This window comes from Sardina pilchardus, chromosome 1 (assembly GCF_963854185.1).
Source record: "Sardina pilchardus chromosome 1, fSarPil1.1, whole genome shotgun sequence".
In the NCBI taxonomy this organism is placed as follows: Eukaryota; Metazoa; Chordata; class Actinopteri; order Clupeiformes; family Clupeidae; genus Sardina; species Sardina pilchardus.
The window spans coordinates 36,977,322-36,997,321 of record NC_084994.1 but is presented as its reverse complement, the minus strand read 5'-3'; the positions used below and the strand labels follow the sequence as shown (position 1 = coordinate 36,997,321).

The 20,000-nt window shown below is 42.6% G+C and overlaps 3 protein-coding genes across 3 annotated transcripts in view; 2 read left to right on the top strand and 1 right to left on the bottom strand.

Moving 5' to 3' along the window:
* LOC134089524 (ribonuclease inhibitor-like) overlaps positions 1 to 816 on the top strand; it is a 20,075-nt gene extending 19,259 nt beyond the window's left edge. The window contains exon 10 of the mRNA XM_062543973.1: positions 1 to 816. This exon is cut by the window's left edge and continues 1,694 nt beyond it. The gene's annotated coding sequence lies outside the window, so the exon portion shown is untranslated.
* A 1,014-nt stretch (positions 817 to 1,830) lies between these two features.
* LOC134089535 (hatching enzyme 1.2-like) lies at positions 1,831 to 10,922 on the top strand. The gene is made up of 12 exons (XM_062543984.1): positions 1,831 to 3,667; positions 3,868 to 3,886; positions 4,161 to 4,211; positions 4,306 to 4,440; positions 4,554 to 4,671; positions 5,327 to 5,505; positions 5,904 to 5,985; positions 7,106 to 7,233; positions 7,631 to 7,774; positions 8,781 to 8,885; positions 9,139 to 9,270; positions 9,887 to 10,922. The coding sequence occupies exons 1-12, from the start codon at positions 3,602 to 3,604 to the stop codon at positions 10,165 to 10,167; spliced, it is 1,440 nt and encodes a 479-aa protein (XP_062399968.1). The 5' UTR covers positions 1,831 to 3,601; the 3' UTR covers positions 10,168 to 10,922.
* A 2,550-nt stretch (positions 10,923 to 13,472) lies between these two features.
* Positions 13,473 to 20,000, bottom strand: part of LOC134078544 (hatching enzyme 1.2-like) — a 12,828-nt gene continuing 6,300 nt past the window's right edge. Inside the window, exons 10-11 of the mRNA XM_062534559.1 lie at positions 14,394 to 14,472; positions 13,473 to 13,521 (exon numbers count right to left, since the gene is read on the bottom strand). Of these exons, the coding sequence (XP_062390543.1) occupies positions 13,473 to 13,521; positions 14,394 to 14,472 (128 nt within the window). The remainder of the gene's footprint in view (positions 13,522 to 14,393; positions 14,473 to 20,000) is intronic.

Below are 20,000 nucleotides of genomic sequence, written 5' to 3'. Positions count from 1 at the left end.
TCTGTCTCTCTCACACACACACACACACACACACACTAGCTCACACTGACTCACACACTCAATCACATTCATACTCACACACACACACACACACACACACTTACACACACACACACACTCACTCACACACTCACACTCACGTATTCAGACACACACACACACACACACACACACACACACACACACACACTCTCTCTTTCTCTTTCTCTCTCTCTCTCTGTTTCTGCTTTTTCCATTCCTTCCTCTTTGTAGCATCATACCTCCTTCTGTTTCCTGGCTATTTCTCCTGTTTCATCCCTCCATGTTCTTGCTCACACACACATTTCTCTCCCCCTCTCTCTGTCGCTCCATTTTAAATCTGTATTCTATATTTGATCATCTACATGACATAATGGTGAGCACGTCGTATCCAACTAGAGCAAACACACCAGACAACAAATGAATGTTGTGTGTTGATGATCTTAGAGTGACATTTGGACTTGAACTTGGAGTGTTGTATGTACTCTGAAGAGTGTTTTTTCTCCACCATTAATTGATATTAGTAACAATGGAGTTTGTTGCTGCAGAGACTTTTTTACATTGATATACTTGAGGGAGACAGAAGGAGGGGAGTCCCTTATTTTCCCCTGTATTTTTTATTACAAATCAAATATGTTATTGGTTAAAATGTTGTCTTAACCTTGATATGTGTATATCCACAAAGGCAAACAGGGTTTAATTAAAATACATACAAATGAATTGAAATGAAATGTAAAATGTATGTTATGTTCAATTTCATGGCACATGTGTATTCTTAATGAGTCATTCTCCTCGACCTTAAGGAATTAAATGAAAATAAAATGTAAACAAATGTTTGGTGTGTGTAGTGTTCAGTTTCAATGTGTGGATATTCTTAATGAGTCATTCTGCTTGACTTTGACAATGTCAGCCAGGTCAAGTCCTCCTTCTATGTCATAAGTTACCCAGTACTGTTTTGATGTGGAGTTACTGTGGGGAAGAATTAGCCTTTGAAACGCATTTATTCCTTCTTCATAACACATTTCCTGTACAATATTCACTGGCAGCAGGTGATAACAGACTGAAAATCCTCAATACTTATGCCTTGTGTAAAGGACGAGGCTGGTTCATTTATTCCCAGGGAAAGGTCCTCTAGCAGTTGTGCAGGCACAGTGGAAGGCAATCACTAGACCAGCAGGTGGTGCCACACTGTGGCCGGCTAATACAACATTGAGAACACATTGATTGTCAAATTATGCCAGAGCGAGAAATGAATATTTAATCATCTTGATCAAATAAGTCATAAACACGTTGACACGTTGAAAGTGTTTTGTTCCAAAACCATTTCTCCTGCTGAAGAGGGTGTTGATCTTCAGTCTCAATCACACACATAACAGACTGCATCATATTCAATAAGTATATTTTGCATAGCCTGTAATATGTTATTAGAAAGCCTAATTGTTTAATTATATGCAACTGTTTTTTTTTTCTTGTTTGTACTTTTTCTGTGGCCCAGTAGAGATTGTCCTGCATCATTTGATCATGTTTCCGTCCCATGCGGCCCAGCAGTGCTGGAAGGTGGCGCGCTGTCTGCAGCGGTGTCCAGCGGGACGTGGAGCCCAACTGTCAGTTGGTGAGGTTCCAGCTGAGCTGCTCCACCATGTTCCTGCTGCCTCAGGCCTACTGGGACGGCCCTGAACATCAGGGAGGTGAAGGTTCAGTCCTCACTGACTGCTGTGGAACCAGCTGTTGACCTCAATGCAAATGGAGGGACACTAGTGACCCTCAACAGAGTATCCAGCTGCTGCAGGTAAGCTGAGCAGAATGCAGTGGAGTCGGCCTGCTCAAGATAACACAGAACACAGTAAACAGGCACATCAAGGCTTCTAACACAGAGTTCAGTAATCAGGCACATCAGGGCTTCTAACACAGAGTCCAGTAATCAGGCACATCAGGGCTTCTAACACAGAGTCCAGTAAACAGGCACATCAGGGCTTCTAACACAGAGTCCAGTAAACAGGCACATCTGGGCTTCTAACACAGAGTCCAGTAATCAGGCACATCAGGGCTTCTAACACAGAGTCCAGTAAACAGGCACATCTGGGCTTCTAACACAGAGTTTAGTAAACAGGCACATCAGGGCTTCTGTAACACAGTAAACAGGCACATCTGGGCTTCTGTAACACAGTAAACAGGCACATCTGGGCTTCTAACACAGAACACAGTAAACAGGCACATCTGGGCTTCTAACACAGAGCCCAGTAAACAGGCACATCAGGGCTTCTAACACAGAGTCCAGTAAACAGGCACATCTGGGCTTCTGTAACACAGAGTCCAGTAAACAGGCACATCTGGGCTTCTGTAACACATGATGGCACAGCAGCGGCATATCCCTGTCACACTAAAGAACATGTCCAAGTTGTAAGCTGCACAGATCCCACATAGTTTGAGACTCAGAGATCTGGTATCACTGGAGAGGCAACACTTCTTCCCCATTTTATGTCACTACACTGTCAATAATAGCCTACAACACTGTCAGGTTTTGGTAAGTTTATGAGACTGATTTCATATCATTGTGACCATGTAGCCTGACAATGAGATTTTGACCCCAACCAAAATGATGATTTGGATGGAAAATCAACAGTATTTCTATATTTCCATCTTGCTATCTGGCTGTTAAAAGTGCAGCTTTTCAGGGTTACAGGACACTGCTGTGTTGCTGTCATTTGAAGAGTTAACGTGTGATCCTCACCAATTGTTCTAAAATGTCATGCAGTTTTCCACATAGCTACTGTACTGTAAATATTCTGTAGAATGTTGATTTTACAACATTCTCATCAAACTGTTGTGAGGCACACGTTTGTCAGAAAAACTCTGGCAACAACAAAAGTCTATTACAAATGTAAAGATGTCCAGTCTTTCTGCTGTTTATATGGCATAATAATGTCAGTCTGAGTGTTACTACAGTTTCTGCCTATGTGGAAGAATTAATAAGTTGAGGAATAATCTAGAAATAATAATGATTTTGTTAGTAAATAGGGAAATTCATGACTTAGGTTATCATGTGATGTAGACATTTAATCAATCACTTCCTAGTTATGTTGAAAATTGAGTCAGAATTAAAATGAAACTGTCCATTAGCATATCCAGCTCCTTCTTGTGTCTTTATAAAGTGAAAAATCCACTTCCTCTAGGAATCCACAAACTCAGGAATCAGGATATAGTTTACAATAACATAATCAGTTGTTTACACAAACATATTTAATCGGAATAGCTGTGTGGTGTGGCATGCATTACATTTCTGTGAGAAATTCAAAATGTGAGGCGGAAATGGCACAAGCAGCCTAAAAAGGTTTTGTAGGCTTTTCACTCAAGTACTTGCCATCCTCAGCATGTTAGTTTGCCTTTCATCTTAGTTATGTCTAAGCTAATTATCTACAAAAACAATGTGATCCGAGACGTCGTTATCCGAATATAAGCCCACAGAAGGACACTCCTTTAGGAGGGCACTATATATACCCTTACTGGACAGTGGTCTAGGCACAGCTTCACTCCTGGTGAAGGGTCATCTGCAGTTGCATCTCCAGACAGCACCACAAGCAGCATGTACAGGAAACTGGCCTCCATTTTGGTTCTGCTGCTGGGCCTCTCGCAGGTCCTGGCTCAAGAGGTAAGACCTGGAGGAACTGCCTAACATCTACAAAGTTTATAGAAGTCTTTACAAGTTTACAAGTTGTGTCTTGTTATTGTCATACACTACTATGTTATGTCCGTGTGTTCCCGATAGTCCGTAGTGTATTGACTGATTCTAATATCCTGTTATTATCCAACTCTCATACCTCTGAACTCACTCGTCCTTCTCATCACCAGGACCCATCCAGTACAGAGGGTGAGTGTGTCATCTTCGGTGTCAAAAGGTGGATTTGACTTGATGTAGCTGCCTGCAGCTGTCTTAAAACGATTGCATAACGTGAGATTCTGACACATTTTCAACCTCAAATTGTGTGTATTTCATGGATGAAAATGGATCAGAATCTCAGAAATAACCACCTTATGCAGTCGTCTTAAGACGAATCCCACTTTCGTCACACTACCTACTGCTCAGTTGTTTTAACATAAATACTGAAGATAATGTTGTGCGTTTGGTGTTATTTCTTCATTAGAAGTCGATGAGGAAGTCGACATCTCTACAAGAATCCTGGAAGCAAACCAAGGTAAGGCAGTGCTTCTAGATACATCTATAAATGTGAACACTCAATATAGGGGAGATAAGAAACCCCTAATTTGGCATAAACTTTCTCCCCAAAGAAATCTCAGGGTTCCTGATGGAGGGAGACGTGGCCATTCCAAGAGACAGGAATGCCAGGAAGTGCAGTAATTGCAAGTGGCAGAAGTCACCATCCGGACTTGTGGAAGTGCCGTACAATGTTTCTGATGCTTTTTGTAAGTTGTGGGAATGAATAATGCGTGGTCTTCATCAGAATCCATACAATTGATTTGAATTAATTAGTTAATAACTTATTAACATGTAATGCTATAATGCTTTATTTCCGAAGCTGCCCAGAAGAAGGCTGTTATTCAGAATGCATTGCAGACCTTCCATGAGAAGACCTGCATTCGTTTTGTGCCTTACGTCAAACAAAAAGACTTCATCAGAATTGTGTCTCGTGGCGGGTAAGTGCAGTAACAATGTGTACGATTCTTGTCAGAAATGTTTTGAAGCTGATGTTTGTAGTAGTGTTACTCCTTCATCAACATCGAGAATGGCGATTCACACTACAAGTGCAGAAAGAGGGAAATGTTTTGTGTTTTTGTGCATTTTGTTTAAGGTCAGGAAAACAAACTGAAGCATGTTTTGCATGGTGTCTTCACTTTGTGTTCAGCTCTTACATAATTTAAGATTTTTTTTTTTTAGAATGACACGTTCCATGGGTATTGAACCCACAACCTTGGCGTTGCTCGATCAGTGGAAGCTTAGGAAGTACTGTCGTGTCATAATGTCATTGACTGATGTGCAAATGAACGCTACAAAATCAAATGTGCAAATGAAATTGGGGGCTACCCCCATACCACCCATATCTAGATCCAGTCCTCCTTGCTCTTCCTAGACACATTCATCTTGAACTTCCCCTTGGGGGACCAATAAAGTATCTATCTATCTATCTATCTATCTATCTATCTATCTATCTATCTATCTACAGTATCTGTCTATCTACTGTATCTATCTATCTATCTATCTATCTATCTATCTGTATCTGTCTATCTGCTGTATCTATCTATCTATCTATCTAATCAACCGTTATGAGTGACTGGTGTCCCCTCAATGTAGGTGCTACTCGTACGTTGGAAGGAATGGCGGCGGACAAACCGTCTCGCTGAACGTGAATGGCTGTGTCTACAAAGGTGTTGTGCAGCACGAGCTCCTTCACGCCCTCGGCTTTTTCCATGAGCAGACTAGAAGTGATCGGGACAAGTACGTCAAGATCAACTTTGAAAACATCCGAGCAGGTTGGAAAATCACTTATTATGTGTGCATAGAAAATATTTTTGTTCTTTTGTTCTTCTACAGTATTCTTTATTCTCAAACAGCAGCGCTACACTATGAAACATATTATTTTCAATGCCTTGCACGCACAACAATATTGTTCAACGGCATCTTGCCGCTCTTGCACATGCTGCAGTCGAAGTTCAACTATGTTGAGCTTTAACCGCAGTGCGCTGTGAATCGTAGGAATTTTGCGCTGAGCCCAACGGCAAGCATAACAAGAATCCTTGGGACATTACCTCAACCAAGAGCAACCTACAGTAGAGGCAGACACAGTGCATGTCATGTGCAATGTGAAGTCCCCTTCAGAAGGACAAAAACACACTTTAATTACACTAACAATTCCACTTTCTTCTCACAGGCGTTTCCCGCAACTTTAACAAGTATGACACTAATAACCTGAACACAGCGTATGACTATGGATCCGTCATGCATTACAGCAGGTGAGCGGAAAAACATAATAATTATAGCAACATTTTGTACCAATGGCACATATTAGTCTGGCATCGTCATACTCGATTCTAGTCAGAATTTGAGTCTGATACTGCTCCACCGGGCCTTTGGTACGTGATTATGGGACGTGTTTCAACTGATGGGGGGGGGGGGATGCTTTTGCACTCAATTGGATAGACCAATCAGAGCAACGTAATAGCTTACTGTGAGCTGTAGGAAGAACACCCGAACCATCCTTCATCTCCACAAATGCCTTAACATTGTTGTTTTCGGGTCACTTTGTTAAGATATTGCACCGTCAATATCTTGTACAACAGACATGATAGTGGAATACATAGCAGGGTAAGCTATTCGAAAAAAACAAACAAAAAAAACAGATGTATCCCCTCCTCCGTTTGAAAATAATTTCATTCACGCAGATGCTTAAAAAACAGTTGTAGCTAGTCAGACTTGAAACCAATGACGGAACAACAGGACACAATGCAAAAATGCCATTCCCCTGATTACATGCAACACTGAGCTTTCCTTCATCTCCAATTTGGCCCAGAGTTCGCAGAAATATTTTTTTCAGTGGAAAAACCTCTGCTCTCCGTGTAAATGAAAGGCCAAACCGCATGGAAATACGCATGCTTTTCCTACAAGGGGTCTTAGAAGCTAGTTTAGTTGCAAACAAAATTAACCGAAGCGTGCTCAGATGACGTGATAGATGAGGCTGTGTCGCTCATCTGTCCATCATCATACAAAGCCCGCCTAGACAATTTGATTTGAACAGTTCTGTTTTGGGCATAGTCAAAGATCATTAAGGGCTGAGCAAGATACTTCATGAGAAGCCACTTCCTGGAACCCGAATCGCAAGAGGGAGAGGGGGGCAAAATCCCCCTTTATGCAGAGCTGTTCCATTGGCAAGACACACCCCTTTATGCAGAAGAAGTGATCCCCATTTTGCGCCCATAGACATGAACTACGATGAAGTATCTTGCTCCGCCTTAAGGATCTTTGGCATAGTTGCAGCTCAACGGAACAATTCCATACAAGTTCAAGTTCAGCTCTCTCTCTCAGGCTTATTTGTGTACCTTAATGCAAATGTTTTCACATATTCTCGGATTTCAGAAAAGCCTTTTCAAAAAATGGTAATGACACCATCACCCCGATTCCTAACCACGATGTCAGGATCGGACAGCGCAGAGATTTGTCAGAGATCGACATTGTGAAGATCAACAGGCTGTATGAGTGTGAGGGTAAGTGGACCAGACTGATGGCAGGCAACTGAATCAAACCAAGAAATATCTTCAACCAGCTTGTTTGCCATAGGAGTTGAATATAGCTTGCATACATTGAGATATACAGTAGAGCAAAATTCAATTGTGATGGTGCTCCAAGAACAGTACATTATGAGTGATTGCATTCGTGGCAACACCAAACTAAAAAGTAATTTTACAGCATTACATGTAAGTGAACTATATGGCACAGTCAAAACATTTCAAGCATCCCCTTTATTATTTATTTATTTGTTAATGGGCGCAGAAACCCCTACACTAATTCAATGACACACAAAGAGGTGTGCAAAGATGATGATTCTCCAGATTGTATGGTCTCTGTGTATGGCAGAAACAACAAGCTCTTTTCTCTCCACAGACTCCAGCAATGTAACCAGCAGTAATGAAACTCTGAAGGAGCTGATCAGACGCTTGGAGGTCTCAGAGACCCAAGTGAAGAGCCTGGTCGGCCAAGTGAAGAGCCTGGTCAGCCAAGTGAAGAGTCTAGTTGGCCAAGATAAAGGTAATGTGAACTGAGATAAAACAATGCGTGATTCTGAATTATGGATGGACGCATACTTTAAGCATTAAGGGCCATTCACACCAAGAATGGTAGTTATAACAATAACTACCATAATGATAAAAGCGTCCACATATTGACCATTGAGCGACAAAGTCTCTGCGTGTGTTAATGAATGTGATAGCTAAAATTTGATGGATTCTGATTGGCTGTTAATTTTGTATCGCTCTGAAAGTGATCCCCAACGATAACGTTCTTCATGTCGTTATCGTTATAGTTTGTGTGTGAATATCGTCATCCATACTAACGAGAACAATATGTTTTAGGGCCCGAGCACCGAGGCAAGGCCCTATTGTTTCTTCTCAGATTATTAGGGCCCGAGCACCGAGGTGTGGCCGCTGAAGCAGCGGCTGCACCGGAGGTGCAAGGCCCTGTTGTTTCTGTATAGATTATTAATATTATTATTATTACTATTATGCTGTATTATTATAGTATTATGTTATTGCTACCGCTAGTCAGAGACAGAGCTCTGGCTGAGGGTGTGGCTTAGGGAATCTATAGCACCACCTAGCACGTTGTCTGTTGTGGTTGACACATACATTCACAAAAATGAACCAAATTTGGTGGACTTGTGTGTTATTGCTGCCGCTAGTCAGAGACAGAACTCTGGCCAAAGGTGTGGCTTAGGGACTCTATAGCGCCACCTAGCATGTTGTCTGTTTCACACATTCATGAAAATGAACCAAAATTCGTGGTCTTGTGTGTTATTGCTACCACTAGTCAGAGACAGAGCTCTGGCCGAGGGTGTTGCTTCAAAGACAATTCATTTGCAATTTTTTAAAGTAATTTACTACTGGCAACACTTTGTGGGCATTAAGAGATTAAAATAGTTGGGATGTGTGTGTGTGTGTGTGTGTGTGTGTGTGTGTGTGTGTGTGTGTGTGTGTGTGTGTGTGTGTGTGTGTGTGTGTGTGTGCGTGTGTGTGTGCGTGTGTGTGCTCTCCTGAAGCTCAGGAATTATATCTGACTGCAATGGAGGCCAGACTGAGAGCCAGTGAGGACACAGTGGACGCCCAGAGGACCCAGCTGCGGGAACTCCAGACACTCAATGAAGGTGAAACAGCGACGTTCAGACTGATAAACTAAAGTGGCTCCTTGCCTGGCCTCTCCACACTGATATCTTGAAGAGGCGACATGTGCTTTCAAAAGCACCAGAAAAAAATGATATTAGAGAAGTCGTTTGACTTGTGATATAGTGGCAGAGATACCGGGGCCAATTTGATGATGGAACTAAATCTACAACCAATGAATTGTCCAACAATAAATAATTTTCTCAGTTATAAATATTTTGCTACATGTGTTTTCAGGGAATAAAGTGGCCTTTTCACTTTCACTTGAAACAACCACAGACAGGAATTCTGGACCCTATACCACTGGAAAAACACTTATCTACAAACACATCTTCAACAACGTTGGCAATGCATACGACCTTAATACAGGTGAACATTTTACCAGATATATACAGCTCTGGAACGCTTTCTACAGTTCTACAAACAAGATAGTTTTAGTGATTAAAACGTTTCAGTTATGACCTGAAATGAACACAACGCTACTGGCAACAGTGGAATAAGCAGGATAATGGACTTCACGCTGTACGATTATACAACGTTAACACACTTTTCTAGATACCATCTGAACTTGCATTAACTTTATAATCCAACGGTGCGTCGTCCATTATCCCTTACTTATTGTATTGCAGCTACACTGCAACTAGAGGTCAGAGTAGCACCAAAAGCGGGGGAGGGTTTTGATACAATTTAATTGAAACATACAGTAGTAAAAATTAATCTTACAGTGTAAAGCACTATAAAGATTGTACATGAAAAAATGTAATTCTTCTCGGACATTCTTGTCCAATCTTTCAAATGGTGTATAACATTACTATGCCATGTAGCAATATGGTGCATACAATTGATTTAGGATGTCATCCTACAGTTGCTGAGTGACATTCAATAATGGGTGTGTTTGGTTGTCCTGTTGTTGTTGAGCTGTATGGTGCCAGATGTTCTTCCAAAAGGATCAATACTGTACATGTCTACCCATCCTCTGACCCAGGCTTCTTCACCGCCCCTGTGAGAGGAGTGTACGAGTTCAGCCTCTCTGCTTACAGCCAGGGCAGCAATGCTATCCTGGGGTTGTACCTGCGTAAGAACAGAGAGCGGATGGTCACCCTGTACTCCACGTTCAAGAGCGAACACAACAACGTGTCTAACGGAGCGAGTCTGATCCTAGAGAAGGGAGACGTGGTGGATGTGTACTTGCCAGCCAACAGAAGGGTGCTGGATAACCAAAATCACCACACTACTTTCCGGGGACATCTGCTCTTCCAGATGTAAGCACTGCCAACCAAAATGCTGCATCTGCAGTGCATCATAGAGTTGTTAGGAAATAGTACTTATGCATTGTATATGACATAGATTACGTGATAGTCCTGGCATGCTCCTTCAAAAACATCCCAATGAATATGCTTTTAGTAATATTGGACACAAAACACATGTTTTGTTTGTGTAAAGACCTTAAATGCTGCATTGTTGAGTTAAATGTCTGAGACGATAGCAATATTTCTTTTTGTAATAATGCATAAATCAGTTACATCATATACAAAGGCATAGAAACCCTCCCCCCCTTCCCACCCACCCCTCCCATACCCACCCAAGAACAAGCCCTGTGGTAAACATCTGATTGAATTAGGATTATGTAAACAATATTTTGCTGCTTTGTTGCACACTGAACGAACATGAAATTTAGAATGTTAATATATGTTTTGTGCACATTAAGGGCCCGTGTCCACCAATAGCATTCTTTGATGATGACGGCCATTTTCTCTACAAATCCTATGATGTTCAGCGCTCGCAGCACTTAGCGCCCGCCGTGGTGCTGATAGCTTTTTTCCGCAGTGCGCAGAGCGCTGAAAGTTGAAATGTGTTCAACTATATTAGAACAGCGCTGGCCTCGTCAATGTCACTTCTCTCTTAACGACCAATCAAAACTTTGTAACCTAGCAACAACTAGATGCACCGCATAGCGGTACACAATATGACCGCCGCTCAGTTCTGCACATTCTCCCCAAAAAAATAAATGACGCTTGTCAACTTTCCTGCATCTCCTTTTTGTGCAATTGATATATACATATATCTCCTACTCTTGCAGCTCATGTGTATATAAATGAGTGTGTGCATGTGTGAGCTTGCTTTTGTGTATAATAATGTGTGTGTGTGTGTGTGTGTGTGTGTGTGTGTGTGTGCATGTGTGGAATCAGTGGATGTGTGTTTATCTGTGCATGTGAATCTGTTGAAGTGTGTGTGCATACGTGTGTTTGTGAGAGTGTGAGTATCATCCCTAACCAGCAACCCTTCGCTAAATAGCACCATCTGCAGGCCGTTGGGTGAGCATGTCACTAAATGTACACATACAGTACAGTAAATACATTTATTATATAGCACCCCATGGATGAAATTCAAATTTGCAAATCACAAATGACTGGTTATAAGCCAAGTTGCGGGCTCTTGAGACCAACATACCATAAGCATTTCATCAACCTCGGTGGCAAGGTTCAGGTAGTTATATAAGAAAAACGGCAATTTTTTAGGTTTCAGGGGGGCCTGCGCGGGGGTGGAGTGGCCAAAGATCAATCTCTACCTATACACATACTCAAAGGCAAATGATAGAATGATAGAAGAAAGAATGATGTTTCAAAAGATATACAGTATGCGTTTTTCTTAGATCCTTTTTGGAGACTCCAAACTGTATAACCAGAATTAAACACCTCTAACTTAACAACCCCTTAGCCTGCAAACTAAATCCTGGCCTTCAATGAAGCTGACACTTTGGGGGGCTACTATTTGGGTTTGGATGTCAGTGAACCTGGAATAAAATAAAAGATGCATTATCCCAATAATCATTCATTTCTATTCTGCCTATGACATTTTGATAATAAAAGGCTCCAAAAAAGTGCTTGGCTAATGTGTAGAGCATGAAGACAGCCCCCAGTGTAGAGAGGTGACAGTGGAGACAGTGCTGAGTGTAGAGAGAGGAGAGTGGAGACAGTGCTGAGTGTAGAGAGGTGGGAGTGGAGACAGTGCTGAGTGTAGAGAGGTGAGAGTGGAGACAGTGCTGAGTGTAGAGAGGTGGGAGTGGAGACAGTGCTGAGTGTAGAGAGGAGAGTGGAGACAGTGCTGAGTGTAGAGAGGTGGGAGTGGAGACAGTGCTGAGTGTAGAGAGGTGGGAGTGGAGACAGTGCTGAGTGTAGAGAGAGGAGAGTGGAGACAGTGCTGAGTGTAGAGAGGTGGGAGTGGAGACAGTGCTGAGTGTAGAGAGGGGAGAGTGGAGCATGGAGACTGCCCCTAGTGCACTTCCTCGTCCTACTCCTCTCACTCTTTCTTCATGTCTTCCTTCTCTCACACACACACACACACACACACACATGTACACACACACACACACGGCAGAGGTTGTGATTCACTTTTTTAAATGATAGTGGTGAAAACCTGCACAGTGACATTTCCAGCAAACATACTGTATCTCTGTAACAGACACAATTTGAAAATCTATCAATTGTGAATTATATAGTATGCCACAATTCCATTAACAGAATGCAAACGAAATACCTTCTCAACACCTTTAATACTGTTCAGTAAGACAAATCAGCACTATTAGCATCCACTTAATCAATGAGCCTCAGGTATAAGACCGCACTCTACCAATACTCTCAGCATGACCATTCAGGCCTACAGTGCATAGTAGCCTAACAATCTAATCATGTCCATCTTAGTCCAGTAGTCTGAGGAGGATCCTTTTGTTGAGCTAAGTCTTCTTCCTTGAGATTTGGTTGAGAAATATTGAACTCCAGCGTAGCGTATGGTAAGCAGGTAAATAGACTGTGCCACATTGAGCCATAGAACCGATCTGCACATTGCAGCCAGGGGCTTCTCATAGATTCACCAGGACAGCAGAGGCAGGACAGGTGTGGAACTTAGTGAGAGTGTTTTGGGTGGATGGTGGCAGAGTTGCACTGAATACACCTTACAGTATATACTGAACCTCCAAACCCGACCCTCCTCAAACAATAGCTCACAAATGTCAATATCTATCATCTCTCTGACACGTCTGTAATCAATGATAATGAATAGTCGATCGGTTTCCTGAGACAGGGAACTGCGTCTCTGTGGCACACGACCCGCTCTGCAGTCTGCAGGTCAGACTGGGGCAGCTGGCAGCGGTGTGGGTGGCATGGAGGCACAGGGTGGCACACAGTGAAAGAGTGTGTGTGTGTGTGTGTGTGTGTGTGTGTGTGTGTGTGTGTGTGTGTGTGTGTGTGTGTGTGTGTGTGTGTGTGTGTGTGTGTGTGTGTGTGTGTGTGTGTGTGTGTGTGTGTGTGTATGGGTGGCATGGAGGCACAGGGTGGCACACAGTGGAAGAGTGTGAGTGTCATGATGGACAGATGCCCACTGCCTCAGATGAAGATGGAGGCTATCAGACAGGTGGCATGGAGACACAGGGTGGCACACAGTTAAAGAGTGTGTGTGTGGGTGATGTTAGTGCTCAGACACGTCACACACTGCAAGGGTGCGCTGGACAACAAGCAGGAAGCTGGGCACACAGAGACAGGATGTGGAAATGTGACGCGGTCTGAGGAGACCAATCAGAACCCAGACTCAGCGGTCATGTCAGGAGGGACGCTCCGCACGGCTCTGGGGACAAGAGGAGGAACGGCACAGTGAGTTAAGAGATGGACTACTCACAAAATGGACACCAGGGACAGACAGCTTTATTCAACATAACAGGGTTACCTTTGTGCAATATAGTAAGTAGCAAGACTGAAATATATACAAAGTATATTTCTAAAGCATGATATCAGTTTTGTGTTTGTTTGTGTTCTGGAATGGTCCGGTCTGAAGATTAAGGAGACAAAATGTGCTGTTCTGTAGGAGACAGTGGAGAGAATCAATGTCACAATTCACAGTTCACAACAGCAACAAAACCCATGTGTGTGTATTCCCTTCCTGAGACATACAGGTACCGTGGACACAAAATGAACATTGCAGGAGAACAGAATGAGCAAGTAAACACCATCTTGTCCGAGTTTACATATATGTTGGACCTGATTGACAGATGCCCACTGCCTCAGACTATGAAGCTGGAGGCTATCAGACAGGTCAGGTGGCATCGTCAAAAGTACAACATCTATTCTCCAACATTCACATTCAACAGAAAGTGCTGAGTGAAATGAATAGCAAAACACTGAACTTACTGTAGTGTGACAGTCTGAAGGTTTGGAGTTAACAACACACACAGCATCTGTGACATTATCTTTCACCCCCAGTGGGAAGAGGGACTGGGGGTACCATAGAATAGATCTCTAACAGCATGCGGATTTCTCATCGTCTGAATAACGATGACGAGGACGTTAGGGAGCTGACTCAGTCCTCCCCGTTCCTGGACCTAAGGAGACACAAGGTCCCATTGGCCAGGGAGTCAGGGCCCCACTTCCTAGGATTCAAAAGAAAATCCAACAAGAAACTTGATACTCACTCTGCTGGTTTTGGGGTCTGGTCAGAACGACCTCGGGATCTGAACTGGAGTGTCACTGGAGTGGGTGTGGTCTGACTGTGGGGCTGTGATGGTCTCAGAGGACATTAGAACTGGACCAGACAGGGAAAAGTTATAGAGAGTGACAGTCCTGTGTGTGTGTGTGTGTGTGTGTGTGTGTGTGTGTGTGTGTGTGTGTGTGTGTGTGTGTGTGTGTGTGTGTGTGTGTGAGAGAGTGAGAGTGTATCAGTCCTACCTGTCACAGCCCAGCACCTCCATCCTCATGCTGATACCAGCAGAGGACCAGCGTTCAAGGTGGACGCAGATGAAGTGGACCAACGTCTCAGATAAACTGGACCACCATCTCAGATGAACTGGACCACCGTCTCAGATGAACTGGGCCACCCCACCGTCTCAGATGAAGTGGACCACCGTCTCAGATGAAGCACCAGATTTCAAGAATGTCGAAGTTTGTGTTCCCCTCGAAGATCTGCTTAACACCAGGAGGAAGAGGAGGAGGAGAGGAGGAAGATCATCACTAATGATCTAGTGCTGAGTGTGTGTGTGTGTGTGTGTGTGTGTGTGTGTGTGTGTGTGTGTGTGTGTGTATGTGTGTGTGTGTGTGTGTGTGTGTGTGTGTGTGTGTTTGTGTGTGGGGTGTGTGTTTATGTGCATTGTGTGTGCTTGTGTACAGAGATGTACAGTATTGGTAAAATAAGAGGTGGGTAAACTATGAGTTTTGTAAGCACGGTGGACATTCAGCGCTAGTTTTATGATGGTGGAGGTTATTGTCCAGAGTTCATAAAGATACCAGTCGAATGTTTCCTAATGTCAATTAGTGTACATATTATGAATATGGATGTGATTTTTAATGTTAAAAGTTGCAATGGTGATTAAACCCTTTTGAGTGGTGGATTAACTCTAATAAGCTAGTTCTGACATTTCAGAGGTGGATACCCACACCCTGCTTGTGTGTGTGTGTGTGTGTGTGTGTGTGTGTGTGTGTGTGTGTGAGTGTGTATCCACCTCAGAAATGTCAGAGCTAGCAATTAGAGTTAATCCACCACTCAAAAGGGTTTAATTACCGATTGCAACTTTAAACATTAAAAATCACATTCATAATAATGTACACTAATCGACTAATGGGTGTGTGAGTGAATGTGAATGAACATTTGTGCATGTGTGTGAATGCCTGTAACTGACTGTTCATCCGTTTCCCGCTTCATGTGAATAGTGAGCCCTGCAGACAGGAGCTTTTCTCTTTCTCTTTTCTGTTTCTGGTTGAGATCAGAGGACTGACCTATCAGAGATGGACATTATGAAGATCAACAGCCTCTATAAGTGCGGTGAGCTGCATGAGAGGGTCTCCAACACTGATGGCATGCAATCTATTGAAAACATCAACCAATACTAGAAAAGCACTCAGAGAGTGCAGACCTCCGCCAAGCCAAAACATAACCGCCTCCTGGATCCAGACGGTGATACGGATCACGCCCAAAATGTAATTGATTCTTCCTTGGGTCATTTCAGACCTTCCCTGAAAATGTCATCGAAATCTATCCATGACTTTTTGAGTTATCTGACAGCCAGCCAGCCTCCCAGCCTCCCTTCCTTCCTTCTTTCCTTGGCGGAGGTAATTAAACTTAACTTTAACTGGTGTGTGGCATGTCAATGTGTAATATGAACCATAATGGGCTGTTTGTTCTATTGTATCTACAGTACTAAACTAAAGAGGGATGAACCTAAAACCAGAAGACTGAAGCTGCTCCTTGAACATTCACCCTCTGCCATTTCCATTTAACCGTTTATTTAAAAAGCTAGCAATGTATTAGTATTTCTATATTGAAATGGACCTTGTCGCTTGCAGAGGAAAACAGCCTTACGTGACTCTTCTGTTGAAACTTGCAGACCAGATGTACATGGCAATGCATGCAACCAGTCATCTGAACTGACGGGAACATGCAGGGGAAACATTTTCAGTGGACACCTGCTGGCCACCATGTGAATGATTCTCTGTTTCAAAAGTGAAATATTTACATCCTATACATACACAGAGCCTGCTGAACCTGTTAAATTGAAATGGAACTTTTCATCTTCCATCTGTGCTCTCATAATGTCATTAAATGATAATTGATTTATAGGATTGAGAGTGCATAATCTCATATATAAACAAATATGTTATTCGTATGGCTCCACATTTACCACTGTGGAGAACACTGCACCCTTCTATCATGCTTGGAGCTGGAGATTTGGGTGTAAACATCTAGTTTGATTTAAATTGAACATTTAAGAGAGTGCTATCAAAATAAGTCCCCATGAGGACACAGTCTTCCCCATTTTCTGTCACTAAGTGGTAAGATTATGAGACTGTTTTCATGCCATTGTGGCCATGTAGCCTGACACTGAGATTTTGACCCCCAACCAAAATGATGATTTGGATGGAAGATCAACTGTATCTTTATTAGGGCTGTCAATCGATTAACATTTTTAATCTAATTAACTACATACTCTATGATTAATTCATCTAAATTAATCGCATATAAAATGTAATCGCAAAATCAACACTATTTCTTTTTTTTTTTAAAGTATATTTTTTTGCCCATTTTATGCCTTTATTGACAGTGACAGTGGAGAAAGACGGGAAGTGAATGGGAGAGAGAATGGGGGTGGGATCCGGAAAGGACCACAGTGCGGGAATCGAACCCGGGTCGCCGGCGTGCGGTGCAGGTGCCCCAGCCAGTTGCGCCACGGCTGGGGCCGTCAATACTATTTTTTTGCAGTAATGTGGTACTTAAGAGTTGACGAACTCCGGTGATATTCAAATTCTGTGCTGCAGACATTGCAGAGGACTTTGTTTTAACAAACACTTTCTTTTTAACACCGTCAGGCCATTTTTTTTAAAGTAAATGTTCAAATCAATGATCCAGGCAGCACATTCTCATCTCCCCATTTTACGGTCTAATGGTTACTGACTAGAATGGCTCCGGGTCAAAGGTCATCGATTAATCTGCGTTAATGTTTTATATCAGCTATTTTATCTCAAATTAATTTATCTAAATTAATCAGTTATTTTGACAGCCCTAATCTTGTTATCTAGGAACTGTACACTGTAAAAATTATACGTTCCTGCTTCAACTTTTCTGAGAAAGATAATGGCTCACAACATTTTCAAAGAAGAAAGGCTAGAAAGGCTGTAGGCTAGATAAACATAATCTAAAACTTATCTTACTTCGAAGAACCTTTTAGGTGAGCATGCTGACTGTAGAAGTCCATTTAACTGTGTGTCTCTTATTTGTCTCATAAGAAATTATTCAGCTCTCATTGATGTTCTGATCTGTCTTTCTTCAACCGCCTTTTGGAGAAATAAGGAGCAAATAAAGACAAAATAAGGACAAATGTCCAAGAGATATAAAGTAGAATATTTGTCAGATTTCCTCTAGCCTGATTACCATCGACTTTCAAAGGCTCTGCGAGACTTTAGTCTGACCAACAGCCTGTGCTAACACGGTTTCTTGCCAGCGCTGGTTGACCCGCCTCCTTTAAGTGCCTCGATTTGCTACTGGTAGATGTCAGAAAGCGGATTGCCGAGTTTAAACCAATAACAACACTCTTTCCTCTGCCTTGAACACGCCTCTACCCAGAGCCGTTGGAGCTGCTCAAAGTTGATTGGTTCTCGACCAAAGAGGGCAGTTCCGCAGATTTCGGGAACTCAGAAATCCTTCTCAATGAGCAGTTGACCAGACCAGCAGCAAAAGCCTGAAGGCGTTGCGTCACTGGGAGGGCGTGCCAGGCTAGATTTCCTCTATTCTTTTCCAATTGTTCGCCTGAACTGCTCCGCACAGCCACCAGGGGAGTCGTTTGTTCACTTTACTGGGAACATGCTATTTGCCCATGTGATCAACGCGGAACAGGTGAAAACGAAAGTAACAAGGGAAGATAAGCTAAATCGCGCACAGGAATTTTCCATCAATTTTATGTCGGTAAGTAGGCGATACAAAATTACAATTACGGTTGTAGGCTACTCGATAGATGTAGGCTGATTGGTATCTTATTCGTGGACTGAAGAAATAAGAAAATCGGACCCTAGGCGATCATCAACAGCCAGAGACGAGACAAAATGGAGTTGTTGGTGGCGGCGGCCTATTAGGCAAACTTTTCTCAATTTACAGGTCTCAACTCGGATGTTGCAGCCGTGGAGAGAAATATCGTATAGTTTCCCTATAGAGTCAGTCTAGATTAATCGGCTATCAAGTGGATCCAGTGTAGCCTAGTTGGAATAGGCCTAAAACGGCCACCCCGAAAAAGGATTCGAGGCAATAGGAAATGGAATTAAGAAATACGAGAAAAAAGTCAAAATCTCAAATTGATGTTAACTCAGTTAGCCTACAGTATGTCTTAGAGAAATGAAATAGAAAATGGACAGATTACCTTTATTCTTTCCCAATTGCCAGACCTTCTCAACAGTTTAATTGTTTATCCACTATTGTGCATTGCAATACCTCATGCTGGAGTGTGAACATAGCTAGACAGATTAGGCCCGCATGCCATGGATGTCTCCATGCACACTGTGTACAGTTGTGTGAATGAATTTAAAGGGCTGATTTTGTTTTGTTCAAATTGAGCAAGCAGCAACTCCTGCTAATGACTCTTCTGTAGGGAGTGAAGTCTGTGAGACTGTGAGAGAGACACACACACACACACACACACACACACAGAGGAAGGTTGTGGTTCTATGACTGCTTTCATTTTGTGCATAGTCTGTGCATGTAGTCACGTAGCTCTAGTTCATGTCCCCTCTTCTAAAGGGTTTTAAGCTTTGAGTGTATTTTAGTTTTTCTTTAGAGTATATTTTTTGGGCTTTTGTGCCTTTAATTTTGACAGGACAGTAGAGAGAGACAGGAAGCGAATGGGTGAGAGAGTTGGGGTGGGATCCGGAAAGGACCACGGGGCGGGAATCGAACCCGGGTCGCCGGCGTGTGGTGCAGGTGCCCCAGCCAGTTGCGCCACGGCTGGGGCCAGTTTTTCTAACCTCAGTAAATGTCTGAGGTGACGTTAACAGGTGTCACCTTTACATTACTCAAACTGAGCAGGAGCTGCTGTTCCGCAGGAGCTACTGTATTGATGTTGTCTATGTGAAGAGATCAAACTCCCAATAGAGTTGTGTTGTTTTTTATAGGCTGTATTGTAATGTGCTATAATCAATTAATGTAATACTGTATTTTAAGTCTCAATTTATCAATTGCTCCCGCCCAGCATTTTAGGGGGCCCAAAATTGTTTACTGTGATAGAGCCCGGTAACACCTTAGTTTGGGGTGTCGCTGTTACAGTGTACCTACCTAATTACAGTAGGTACAGTGGTACAACCTGTGTAACAACATGTACTATCAGGTACTATCATTGTACTTGCATTATGTATTTGTGGGTACATACTAGGGATGGGCATTCGATTAAATTTTCTTAGTCGATCGTCGGGAGAATTAACGATCAACTATCGATTAATCATTAATATTTTTATATTAAAATGAATTATTTATTTAATTTAAAATGCAATGAAAATCCAAAACCACAACGTGTTTGTTGCGTAGTGTGCTGTGAGTCTTGAAGCAATGAAATCAATGTCACTGTGTGGCAACAATGAAAC